This window comes from Pleurodeles waltl, chromosome 3_1 (genome assembly GCF_031143425.1).
Source record: "Pleurodeles waltl isolate 20211129_DDA chromosome 3_1, aPleWal1.hap1.20221129, whole genome shotgun sequence".
In the NCBI taxonomy this organism is placed as follows: Eukaryota; Metazoa; Chordata; class Amphibia; order Caudata; family Salamandridae; genus Pleurodeles; species Pleurodeles waltl.
Window position 1 is genome coordinate 879,617,042 of NC_090440.1, and position 14,328 is coordinate 879,631,369.

The 14,328-nt window shown below is 42.4% G+C and overlaps 1 protein-coding gene across 2 annotated transcripts in view; it reads right to left on the minus strand.

Annotated features, from left to right (window-relative positions):
* CSF3R (colony stimulating factor 3 receptor) overlaps positions 1-14,328 on the minus strand; it is a 170,184-nt gene that overhangs the window by 116,551 nt on the left and 39,305 nt on the right. For both annotated transcript variants that reach the window (XM_069223871.1, XM_069223869.1), the window contains exons 2-4: positions 12,798-12,884; positions 5,019-5,315; positions 313-436 (exon numbers count right to left, since the gene is read on the minus strand). In XM_069223871.1, the coding sequence (XP_069079972.1) occupies positions 313-436; positions 5,019-5,315; positions 12,798-12,864 (488 nt within the window). In that variant the 5' untranslated portion in view covers positions 12,865-12,884. The remainder of the gene's footprint in view (positions 1-312; positions 437-5,018; positions 5,316-12,797; positions 12,885-14,328) is intronic.

Consider the following 14,328-nt stretch of genomic DNA (forward strand, 5'->3'; position numbering starts at 1 on the left):
GACCCTGTATCTGCTGTTGCTAGACTACATGTAAAGACAGCAGACCACAACTGTTACTGCTATGCCTATTTTGCTACTGATGGACCACACCTCCTACCTCTAAGTCACTCCTATTAAAACAATCCGACATCTGTGGAAAGTTTCCTTTTAGGCTGTGCTTCAGAGCTACTAATTACACAGAATACAATGGTAATACCATTGGATGGGAAAAGAATAATGCAAAGCTAAAGGGTGTGTGGCATGACCAGTCGGCATTAAAGTAAAATGGCCCCAGTTACTTATCACATGAGGTCACAAGTATGCAACACTGACCGAAATCTTTCCAGCGTGAAGTTCGTGTCAATGTAGGTCTCTCGTCCTGGATCCCAGGTGCATGTCAAACTGTCCTCAGTAACATTCATGATGCAAACTAAATCTTTTGGTTTAGATGGAGCATCTAAACAAAAACAGTTTTATGAATTAATTTATTTATTTAACAGTTATGCTGCATTAATGTTAGGAGCATCTTGGCATCAGTTCACGCTACAAACAATCAATTTATGATATAAAAATGACAAAAGAACATTACAAAATTGACAAAATAAAGATTATAGAACTGAATCATGTTTCAAAGCACAATATGGCATATTTCTACACCAGAAGATAAAGGACTACATAACTAGGGGCCAGATGTAGCAAAGGTTTTTACCCATTCTGTGTCTATGGGAAAAAGTGTTTGTACATATGGCCCTAAATGTTATATTCAAGGGTAGAATTCCATAAAATAAATGAGCAAGAATGGTTTTTGACAATGCAAAGCCCGATTCACAAAAATAGTGCACAATTGGAGTTAAAGATTTCATCTTTTATTTAAAAGTATACTTTTAAGGAAAATTTACAAAGATGTATCTGGAAAACAACACTAGTCGCAGCTTTCCAGGCATGCAATGGGAAAGTTTTGTCAATTCAGTTTTTGCGGCCAGCATTTCTATTTGAACAATATGAAATAAATATATGTCACTATATCAAGTGACAAAATGTTGTCCTGCCATGATGTAGACTGTCACTATAGAGTAAAGATAAAAAAATGCTGAAAATTAATCTATCAGAAAAATGGATGACACCTTTCTCTGGATCATTGAAGACATTCATGCACTATGTTGCCAAACAAACTCAATATAAGAGTAACAGGCACAAAAAGCACGTGGAAAAATACGCTGATTTCAGAAAATAGCTTCTGAATGAGTATTATTACTTAGTTACTCTTGATGTCAAAATTATATGATTGCACAATTTATTTTCTTGTCATGCCAGAATGAGGATGTTTGAATAGGTGTCATATTCACCACATGGCATACTTTATAAAGAATATTTTAGGGAAAAAATGACAATTACCACCAATTACTGTTTACGTAGAGAAAGCGATTACAGATGAGATATGCAGACAGACACTGTAGAAAAGTGCCCTTGTTGGCATGGTTACCCCCCACTTTTTACCTGATATTGATGCCAACTTGACTGAGAGTGTGCTGGGATCCTGCTAACCAGGGTCCAACACCAGTGTTCTTTCCCAAAACTGGCACCATTGTTTCGACAACTGGCACACCCATGGCACACAGTTAACTCCCTTGTAAAAGGTACCCATGGTACTAAGGGCCCTGTGGCCAAGGAAGGTCCCCAATGACTACAGCATGTATTATGCCACCCTGGGGGTCCCCTGACCAAGCACATGCACGCTGCCTTTGCAGCTTATGTGTGCTGGTGGGGAGAAAAAGTCAAAGTCAACATGACACCTCTTTCAGGGTGCCATGCATACAAACCACAGCTTGTGGCAAGGGTAAGACACCCCTCTAGCAGGCCTTACAGCCCTAAAGCAGGGTGCACCTTACTACAGGTGACGGCATATCTGCATGAGCAATATGCCCCTACAGTGTCTAAGTGCATTCTTAGACATTGTAAGTGCAGTGTGGTCATATTCAGTATATGGACTGGGAGTTTGTCATTACAATCTCCACAACTCCGTAATGGCTTCACTGAAACCTTGGAAATTTGGTATCACACTTCTCAGCACAATAAACCCACACTGATGCCAATGTTGGATTTATTGGAAAATGCACCCAGAGGGCATCTTGGAGATGCCCCCTGTATGTTAGCCAAACTGCTAGTGCAGGACTGACCAGTCTGTGCCAGCCTTCCACTTCTAGACACGTTTCTGACCACATGGGGTGAGAGCCTTTGGGCTCTCGATGGCCAGAAACAAAGCCTTCATTGGGTGGAGGTGCTTTACACCTCCCCACTGCAGGAACTGTAACACCTGGTGGTGAGCCTCAAAGGCTCAGGCCTCTTCTTACACTGCCCCAGACACTCCAACTAGTGGAGACCACCTCAGCTGGGACCACCCCTAAGGTGTCCAGAGCTGAGGTGACCCCCTCCTTGCAAAATCCTCCATCTTAGTTTGGAGGGCAGGGACCAATAGGTTTAGGTCTGTGTCCCCCTCCCCAAAGGGAGTGGACACAGGAAGGGTGTAGTCACCCTCAGGGACAGTAGCCGTTGACAACTGCCCTGTGCCCCCTATAACACCGCTACATCCAGGATTTAAGGGCTCCCCTGAACCTAGCCTGTCAGATTCCTGGGGACCTCACAAGAAGAAAGAAGAAAGAAGAAGGACTGCTAAGTTGAACCCTAGCAGAGAAGACTGAAGATGAAAACTGACTTGGCTCTAGCCCTACTGGACTGTCTCCAGCTTCTAAAGCACTGCTAAAAGAAGGCGACACATCCTGCAGGACCAGCGACCTCTGAGGATTGCCTGCATCACTGAGGACCAAGAACTCCCATAGACAGCAGCCCTGTCAAAAAAGAAACTCAATCCAAGGACTTCAAAACTGCCCCGGAACCGCAAGCTCTGCTCACTCTGCACCCGACGCCCGTGGCCCATGTCCATGTGGCCCAACCAACTAGAGCTAGTCCCCAGGCGATTCTGAGCAAGTGTCCCACCCTGGGTTGACACCTCCTGCCCAACATGACAATACCTGCAGCCTGAATCCAGAGAAACCCCTGATTGTAACAGAACCGGATACAGATTTCCCGATGCCAAGAGGTACCCCTGCACCCGCAGCCCCCCCGCCTTGGGGAATCTGACCTTCAGTGCAGTAACATCCAGCAGTGGCCCTCCTCCTTGTTCAGCCTTTGGTTTCCCGGAACCGACCCCTGGACTTCAGCTGCAGCATCTTTGTGACCTCTGGGTCCCTCTATAGGAAAGCATTGGGAGCCCGACGCTGTGTTTGTACCCTGCACCCGGCTGCCCCTGCAGCACTGAGGGTGTGTGTTTGGTGCTGACCTGTGGCGCCCCCCCCGGTGCTCCTCTAAACCCCTCAGGTCTGCCCTCCGAAGACATGGGTATTCCATAGTTACCATAGGAGCCCATGTTAAATCAACTTCAACTTTGACCTTTGCACCCATCCGGCCCGCGTTGCTGGTGGTGAGTGCTTGGGTTTAACTGGAACCCTAAACTGTGGACTTCCTAACCCCCAGAGACTGGAACTGTAAGTCTTGTACGTATCTCAAAATCGTACTGAATGTTCTTCCCCCAGAAATGTTTCTGAAAATTGACTGTTAACTTTTAATACAGATAATTGATATTTTTGTTGAAAACCGTATAACTTGCCAATTGTAAACAAGGTGGTATTGATACATATGTTGGATACTTACTTGCACATGTACTTACCTGCAACTTGAATCTTGTGGTTCTAGAAATAATGTAGCAAAATATATTTTTGCTATATAAAAACCATTGTCCTAGAGTTAGTCATTGAGTGTGTGCTTCCTTTATTGTCTGTGCGTGTACATCAAATGCTTTGTACTACCCTCTGATATGCTTAACTGCTCGACCACACTACCACAAAAGAGAGCATTAGTATTATCTACTTTAGCCTCTGTAAAGCCTCTGGGGAACTCCTGGGCTCTGTGCCCATTACATCTCTTTTTGATATAGTATGTGGAGAGCCACTTCTTATAGACACCATAAATTTACCTCTGAAAGTAAAAAAAAGATGATTTTCTCTTTAATGGGCCATTACTATTAACTCATTTATTTTGCAGGTTGTACAAGTTGTATTGATAATAATAATAATACAAAATATATATTTGAACAAAATTGGTTTGCGTTATCACAATTACGAATATTTTTATATCCCTATCTGTTTCTCTTTTGAAAATACCACTTCCAAATTACTTTAATAGATAGCAACCTAGTGTGCATTTGTAAAGTAGTATTTTAAATACTCCAGCATAGTTAATTATTAGTAAAACAGTCCATTGCTTGATTTTAATGTTCTCACCCCCTACACTGTTATAGTTGTTGGTGGATTACAGAACAGATAGACAGATGAATATGCCATATGGAGGCACGGGATGATTGATAACCAGCTGGGGATACTCAGTGATTACCAAAGGCGGTTTCGAACACAGAAAGAAACAAGTATTTGCAATGCAATGGGTCTCGCGTTTGCTTTAGTTAGAGCAATTAGCATTGTAAATTCCTAACTGGACTTTTCTTGCCACATAAATTGAAAATGAAAAGTAAAACAGTTGACATAAGCAAGTCAATTCAAAGTACCGTGGCTGCCATGAGCATGAGAGTTATTGGCTCCCTGCGTGAATGTCTAGAAAGGGTCGCGGCTGGGATGACAGGGAAACCGGAACCGGAGGAGGGGCTATCATACGCTTTAGCAGGAGGAAGCGTGACTAGTGTGATGGCCAACAAAAGCGTTCACTCAGTGAAATCGCCTGGAAGGGAACACAGCACACAAAGGATGGACATTTTACAAAATGCACCAATAAAAATGAAGCATGTAAAACAAGCACAACAAAGAATGAATAGCAAGAGTGTGTGATTAGAAGCCAACAAAGAGATTACAACAGGCTCTGACCGACAGATGGGCTTACTGAAAGGTGCATTTCAATGATGGTGTAAACAAGCCATAAGTCTGCCCAGGGAATAATAGCATGGTTACTCGTTAAGATCCAGTATGGGTACTTACAGCCTGCTTGGATCTCGACTCTGTCTACCAGCTGATGTGTTACATTCTGAGCGACATAGCAGGAAAGGATTCCCTTGGGCCTTTCAAATCTCTCGATAGTCACATTAGATTGTGTCCCCCATGTGCCTCCATCTTGAGTGTCGGGAATGGGGTGGCCATCGAGTGTCCACAGAAGACGGATGATGCCCTCATGTATTGCACTGCAGCTCTCATGACGGATGATGCAGCTTGCTGTGATCAAGGATCCAAAATGGACGACTGGTGATTCTATGGCTACATGACCACACGCCTGGATGCCTGAAAGAGTAAAAGTGAAATGACTTGAGTATTTGTTAGCACTTTTTTCTTGTGCTGAGTATTCCATGCAGAACCTTTTTGGGAAAAAGGTAGCTGTATTCTCCTGCTTTGACACTTCTGTGTGATAGTTGTGGGCACTAAAGTAGAGTCAGAAATTGAGAACTGAGAACCTAGTCAGCACCGCATTATACACCACGCACAAAACTGGCTTGTTACAAGTGACTACCCACTTTTTATTTCACAAATGGACGCAGTTCTTTTAAAGGACGCGAGAGATGGTAGCCGGTCAAATTGTTCAGTAGCCTGTCCATGGCAGTGTCTTACTTTTGGAGATGTGTTGAATTGGTCTTGCTTTTTTGTATCTGGGGTAATATTGCGCAACATCACCTGAACCCCCATGACCAGCAGCGGTAACCATACCAAAATAATTTCACCCTACACTGGGAATAAAGTATGTGACATCCAAATGAAATTGATTAACATTCCTCCGTTTTCTTCTAATTTAGGGGAGAAATGTTAATCGGAAGTACAGCAGTTGGTTTGGGTGTCTATATTTTATGTTGGTCTCAGTTTGTTTATTGTAATAAGCACACATAGTCTATAATCATGAAGTCCATAGACCACAACTGGAACCAGCCAAACCCATTTGCAAGTGGTTTACAGGAACGTCCACCAAAAATGGTCTTTATTTTCATTAAGGTAGATATGTTTCTAGAGCGTGAAAAAAGTGGTCAGCAGCTGGCTGAGAAACATGAGAACATGCACAAGAACACTTGTTGCTAATTCATACTGGGGCCAGATGTGCTGGCAGGACATAGCACAAAGAGCAATGGTGGCTCTGGGAGAGCAGTTGCCACCATATTCGAGCACCTGATATTTGAATGTGGGATATCAGGACCTGGTGCTTTCTTTCAGATTGCGGCAGGTGCTATCTAAATATCGGAGTGCTCTATACCAAGGCTGTGCAGACCCAATTCCACCTCATGCCTCTTTTAATCAGCCACCAGACACTTTCTGTCCAGTTATCTCAGTGTTGCAGATTCCTTTTCATCTCTGCTGTCTTTATCAGTTTTTTAGCCTTTCTCTTCCTTCTTCTTTTGTGTTTTTCTGTCTCTTGTACTGGGTGAAAGCATGGTAAGGAAAAAAAAGGGGCGGGTCCCATAAATGAGTGCCGATGTGCAACCACCTGCTCAAATTGATATTGATTAGAATCATTTGGCTCCATAATGCGGATGTGGAGAGTTTGTGGAGTGTGGAAACTATATCTACAATTATTCTGCTACCTTTTTCCAAAATTATGTCAAAATCTGATTGCTAATACCAAATACTTGAAAGGTGATTCACAAAGAGGCTTACACGTTTAAATTCGTCTGGAAATGTCCGTGCACAAGGTTGTAAACATCAATAATGCATATAAAACTTTAAAAATAATTCTGATTATGTTATGTTCAGGTATTTGTAGAGCGTAGGGTTACCAAAAAATGATGCAAGTTGATGTGAATGTGTCAGAGTTCCAAGAGAAACCATAAACATGGGAGAGACAGAGAAATGGTCAAGGACATACAATACAAATCCTGCAATACTGCCCCAGATGCTTGGAACAGTTTTTGGAGTATCTAACATACTCTTAAACGAACCAGGAATAAAACGTGGGGTGAACTACAACTCTCACATATAATACCATTACCTTTATCAGGCATCATGTGTGCAATGAATGGCGACAGGTAAAGGCATATATCCATATTATATGTTGATATCAACATTTCTGTGGGTTTTTCCATAATGTGCAATGTATGCCTGGCATAATTTGCACAGTGAATACATGAAAGCCTTTAGAAAATGCCTTTGTAATTAACAGATCAGGACACAACACAACGCATTTTCTTTAAATGCTCCACTGTTTCATTAATTGACAGTAAGTAATCTATACATCATAAAAGAATGCATCTATGGTGCCCATAATCTAGAAAACAAACTTCACTATCTGTTACAAGGTTGTTCACGATAATTCATGAGGATGAGAAACATGTAAGATTTCCAGAATAACCAAATAACATAAATTAACACACAATTCATAGCCAACATGGATAGAAGCAGGCTACAAGAAGTATCGCTCTCAAACACCCAGGACAGCCAAAGAAGGACACAGAAGGAAGCTCTCGCCATCCTCCCTTCTGTTGGATCCTCGTTGTCTCTTGACCTGAGCACCTGAATATAAGAGTGACTAAAGATAAAGGTAACCCTTGTTTGGTTCTTGGGATATATCTAACATCTTTAATTCTGACGCTTGTACCTCAGATAAGTCACCACCATTTGCCTCAACCCAGACATATCAAGTGAAATGCCCTCCCACACTTCCGCATGCAAATTCACCATACAATCCAGTTACTCATGTCGCCATAGCCGCAGCAAAAATCGGAACACTTTTCACAATACTTTAACTTCCTCTCCCTTTAACACCTCACCAGTCACTTCTGTATCTACGCCTCCTAAAAAATAACCTTCAACTTAATCTATAGACACCCAGTTTACAGAAACACCCTCACCAAGGAAATCACTTTTATCACAAATCCTTCAACAAGTTGATTGATTGACTGAGTGATAACATTTAAACCACACGCCTTTAAATGAAATGGTCGTTGTGCACACTACATCTTCCTGGTAGATATTGAAAGACCATGCTACTAAGAATACGCCATCCGTACTTGCTGCTCTCTGAAACACACTGAATACCAAGCAAATGTTACCAAATCAACAAACATCCTTGGCAATAGTGATGACTCCATTATTGCCTCACTCGGTACAACTGGACTACTCAGACCACACAAGACCATTTTCCCAGGACATTCCCCTTCCACTGTACATCAACGCTTCACCAAGAACAATCAAAATGATATCATCAACAGTTTTGCTTTTTCAAAGCATCCCCTCCTGTTTATTTGAGCAAGGCTTCTTCACTAGCACTGAACACACACCCAACATAAATGCATTCTCTAATTCTCTGTATAACACCTTCAAAGCCAATGTCAACATTAAAGCTTCGCCGAAACTGAAACATGAAAACGAAACCACCATCTCCTCGGTACAAAAAAGAGATGTTTGATATTAAACACTCTATCCACAAACAAGAGAAATAACTGCACAAAACAAAATTCCAAGATAATGCAATAGAATGAATTGAATAGGATCAGCATGTCGACATCACACCTCAGTAGCCAACACTACATACTACACTTCTGCCATTGCCATCACAGATTGTTGGAGAGTGGATTATTAGTAGTGATTAGCAGGTATCTACCTCTAGTAATAAGGCCCCAATCACAAGGAAAGGTTTAGGAAGAGTCTCAATTAATTAATCCCTTGCTCAACCCCTGGTAGCTGGCAACAAGCAGACAGACCTAACTTAGGAGACAGGTGTTTAAAGCATAGCATTTAGAAACACCATACATTAAATAAGTAAGGCACAACGCACAATAATAATCCCACACTAATTTATAACAATAGGAAATATTTTTTATCTTTAAAATGACACCAAAACAAATAAAATCCAATGTAAGGAGCCGGACATATGAATTTTTAAAGAATAAATAAAAAAATGTGCTTTCTAGTGCCTAAAAACCAATAGCACCACCGGGGACATCTGGTTGTGCTTGACCAGGAGCAAGTTACAATTTGAGGCTGACCACAATGGAGCCCTGCTCAGATACACTGAGCTGGAGGCCTCGGTCAAAGTTTTAAGTTCTGACGTAATCATTTTTTTGGAGCTTTTTCTATTGTCATCAGGCGAGACTCCTCGTCAGGCTGGGATTCGATGCAACGTAGTCAGCTTGGCTCAGCGCGAGTTCCCAGTCAACTCCAGGAAGTCTTGTTGACCGGAGCTTGAGTGAGATGAACCTGAAATTCAGGCCAGTTTACGGTTCGACGTCAGAGGCTTGACTCTTGTCGATAGGTTGCCCCCCCCCCCCCCTATGAAGCTTTTTTTTTCAAAAGTTCTCCAATCTTCTCCAAACATCTGGATCTCCTTCCAGAAGTCCTCCTTTGGGTCTCCAGTGGTCTACAACACCAGTGCAAGGATCTAGAAGCTCCGAAATGGTCCTGGGATGTTGGGACTACGTTTACCAGAATGCACCGGGCAGTCCCAAAAGTCCACCTGAAGGTGGTCAGCTGGGTCCTCCTTGGTGGGGATGTTGCAGGGAGTCCACTCCTTCCCTCTCTTGAAGCCAGGCAAAGTCCTTAGAGCTGTTATTCCTCAGTGTGCAGTGTGGGCAGTAATGCAGAGTGCAGTCCTTAGGGTGCATATCAGGGTTCCAGGAGTGCAGTCCTTCTTCTTCTTGTAGGTCAGGCAGTTTTCTGAGTCGCTGGGCAACTCTCCAATGTTTATTCAGTGTTCCTGGACTGGTAAGCAGGGGGACACCCCTGACCAATGGGGGGGGCAGGGCGCCACCCTCTGAGGTGACCACTTCCTGTGAAGTATGGCCAAAATCAATCCCAGGATGCGCTATTCTTGCAAAATCCAAGATGGAGGAAATCCCTCCTTAGAATTAAGATCTGGCTAAGCCATCCCATTAGTGTGGCTAATTTCCCTAAACACCTCCCCCCTCCAGTCCATCTGATAATCGAAATACTGAGTCTCCCATCTGACTGGGGTGGCAGGAAGAGGGGGTGAGCCTGTGTCCTGTCCAAAGTGTCATTTTCCCTTTGAAGACCAGTTTTTCTACCCAGCCCCCTTCCTGCCATTTGCTCTGCAGCTTGCAGATCTCCACCCACCAGTTGTCCCATTGTCTCAATGTAGGCCATTTCACACATCATTAAGGCAGCTTGGCTCAGCCTGGCAGAGACTGGTGAATCAGAGAAGAACAGCTGGAGAGCTTGATTTTGGCTTACAGAAAAGAAAGTTCTATAACTTATTTTCTGTGATAGTTATAATAAATCAAACAGTGGCAAATTGTAGGATTTATTGTAACTATCATTTTGAGTCCAAGAATGGAAATTGTAGCCCATTTCTTGCAAAAGTTACTATTTAATAAAGGTTCTTAATGTAAGCCTATGGAGCTACTGTACTACAATGGGGAAAATGAAATTGGCTGTTTTTCTCTCACCAGGGCATATCAAATATCTTTTATCAGGTATCTACTTATACTTAGAAGGCACCCTACCCCTGGGGCACTTTGTGGGGACCTTAAGGGTGGCATGTGTCAAAATAAGGTAGTTTGAGACGTTGGAAGTACTTTTATTTCAAATTTAAGTTAATTTGTATATCATTTACTTTTAAAAGCATCCTACAAAGCAAGGCTGTCTTTAAAATGACAGCAGGCACTACCGCAGTACAACCTAGTGTGCATTAAACCCGCTGGGCCTCTTATTCTCCCCCCTATTATATATTAGGGCCTTATAGGTACACTGTCATACACAGATATAATGTATGCGTCATTTGCATATTCCTTTTACAAAGAGCACTGGCTCTGGGTCTGGTTAGCAGAGCCCAGGGCACAGTCAGAGTCAGTAGCCACCAGTATCAGCCAAAAGGTGGGGGTGATCAGGGCAAAATGATGACTTACTTACACAGATGCATTCAATTTGGGCAAAGAGTCATTCAAAACCATCAAACTCTGCATCAACTGCCATATGACCCACCAAATGATAGATGCAATGTCATTAACAACTTCTTAATAGAAAAAAATCAACATGTTCAGATAATACATTAGCAGCACAAAAATCCCCATCCACAGCCATGCCTCAAACCATGCACGAGGCTCTCCTAGTCCAATCTAAATATATTTTCACTTGAACCCCACTTATGGATACTTGCTGCTCTCAAAGCAACAATATGTAAAAACTACACCATTCCCTGAGCCAAGTTGAAATTCCTCCCCAGTAGAGCTCTCGCGCCCCTGTTCAATGTAATCAAAGACATCCCGACACAAGGCATCTTACTGGAAATCCTCAAAACAAAGCACATCCTCTAGTTCATAGAAAATCCAAATTAGTCCCCAAAGATGTAGCCAACTATTTACTTTCATTAATTTCCAATTCCTATGCAATCTCATAGAAAACTTGTTGACATGCAAATTTAGGAGCAGAGAAGCAGTAATCACCTCATACATGAATATCAATCAGACTCCTCAATGCATTGCATCAAAAAGACAGTCACTGTCCCACTTCTGAGCACGACACTCCTCATCACAGATAAGGGATACCTTGCTTTCTCTTCCTATACAATGTCAGCAGCCTTTAAGTGCTGATAATTGTGTTGTCATCAATATCCTGATAGCGTGCTTGCATTCATTGGTACCATGCACAGTATTTTGAGTCCTACACCTCTGTTTATATCTAACGTATACAGACAGGCTCTTTGAGGAGTCAACAGTTACCAGTGACTTGCAATGTCCCATAAAGATTTGTAATTTCCACAGTGATGTATACCCCATATGTATAACCACTTGAAATTGTCCTTGAAACAATATTCAACAATATACTGAAAATGTATAACTGTGCCTGAAAATGTTCATAGTCTAATATATCTACTGTGTCAAAATATGCCTCAACTGGTCATCTGAGCTTGGGTGTCAGTCTTCTTTGTGAAACTAAACTGTACCAAGAATTGATCCTCACAGCCATTGAGGTCACACATGCCCACATTTAAGAGTAGTTCTTCAATGTAAACTTGGAATAATTCACACTACAACCCAACACAAACCTAAAAACTCTTACATCTCCTGTAACATCCACATTGACATGAAAATGGAAAGGAAATTGAGCCAGTTCTCACTCTGACAAAACCCAAGCCTGTCTCATTGGACTAGATTTCAAAACAATCCTTGTTCCTCCCATAACCAGATGGTGGTAATGTCCAGCACACTGGTGTTCTTAATTCCACCTGACCCCACTAAACAGTGTCCTCCAGGCTGCTGTGCATGTCAAGGAAGGTCTGAAGAAATGCAACCAAATTTCCCTCTCTCCAGGTTTGCCCTATCTTTCTGCCATAGAGTGTCCCATTTAAGAATTGACAAATGATGTTTCCATTTTCCTGAAAATTCTGAGGACTTCCACAGACTAACTCAACAATAGGAGCAAGTAATTGGGCAAACTAAAAGGGAACAGGCGCAAAAAGAGAAGAAACCGACAGGCAAGAACTCTCCATCCTCACATCCTGAAAATGTGGAACAGGTCTGCTTCTTATTGACCTATGATGGACAATCCTGATCTACAATATATGTCTAGCCATCACTTGCTTTCCATCTCCCATGTATCATTCTATATCCATCCATGCATGCATGCTTTTGCCCATTGTATATTCAACTATCTGCCCATTTTTCCATTTCACATTCATCCTATACAATGCACCCCTCTGAAAGAGCATTGCTGTCCTTATAAACCGTGGAAAAGTCACTGTCACAAAGCACACTCCAATACATGAGAGGACTCCTTACTGTTTATGAATTAGTAATTTCCCTAAGTGGCTTAGAGCCTCCAATTTCTTACCTTTAGGTAACAGCAGGAGCAAAAGCCAACTCCCAAGGAGCACACCTTTGGCCCTCTGCACTGCCATGATCCTGTCCACATAGACACCTGTAATAAGCAGAGAAAGAGAGGATAGATGTTCAAGGAGTCATGTCTTGGGTAGGCACGCGCCAGATTTTAGATGAAGGCCAAGGAAGGTATCTATAGTGTGTCACAGGGGCATGCTGTTCAGCTATAGTACCCACGAGCCTGGAAGCATGTGAATCCCATTGCTCAGTCATAACACTTTACTGTTTATAAACTCAAGAGGTGTTATACCACAATAGTAAATTTATACTTCCCTGTGGATACTTACCTCGACAATACATTGCTAGTTCATATCACGGTACAAGGCCGGTTAATAGATGAACAAACATTCAAGCGATTGCACATTTTGCATATTTAGCCATTCATTTATTTGAGTTAAGGAATGCATCATTATTGTTCCAGGGTGTGGTGTCACAGGACAGGGAGCACTTTAGAGTTCAACTCCGACTGGCAGATTTACCTGCCATTTACACTCCCAGTACCACAGTTCAGACATTTGCCCCCGTCTCCAGTTAATGCCAGCACAGCCTCTTGCAATGATCCCAAACATTTCTATAACTGAAGCACTGCTAATTTTATTCCCCCGATGGGAGATGGAGTTAAAGACATTTGTTGCTGAAAATGTGAATGTGTGTCTGAACAAAACAGAGAGGCTTGTGTAACTTATGAAACATATAAGTTTATGAATTATTGGGATCCCTGCGCAACCTGTTCTTTAAAATCCTAGGCCCAGATTTAAGAGGGCTTTGTGCCACATTAGCTTAATTTTTTATGACGCTAATGTGGCCCAACGAGGCCAAATTCGCCGAACCATTTTTACAAAGTCGTGCAATAGATGCATTGAGCCACTTCGTAAGCCTTTGCACCACATTATGCATGCGGAAGGCATAATGTATGCAAGGGGGGCATTCCTCCGTTAGGGGTACTGCAAAAATGGAGCAGTGGAATCTAAGAGATTCCACTGCGCCATTTTTAGCAGCTATTTCTAACACCTGCACAGAACAGGCAATAAAAGGGGGCATGCCATTGGTTTCAAAGGCCCCTATGTACTCTGCAGGATTAGCGCCAAAGGTTTGGCACTAATCCTACAAAGTACATCAAGAGCGTAAAAAATGTTGATGCTATTGCCGCTACACCGTGCCATGGTGTACCGTATACTAAATACGGCGCACACATGGTGGTGGTAGGGGGGCACTAAGGAGTGCAAGAAAAGTGGGGCTGCATTGGATTCAGCGCCACTTTGCCTTAGTTTGCGTGTCATCTCACAAAAAGTTAATGTGCTTCTGTTTTTTTTCCAGCCAGCAGACACTGACTAACAATCTGAAACATGCAAAATTACTGGGTTAATCATTAGTCTCAACCTGTTTATTTTTCTCCTATTTCTTCTCTTTCTAAATATATGTATAGCTTTTATTTAGACCAGGACCCCTGATTTTGAAAAACCTTCTTCCTGTTTTATTCTGGT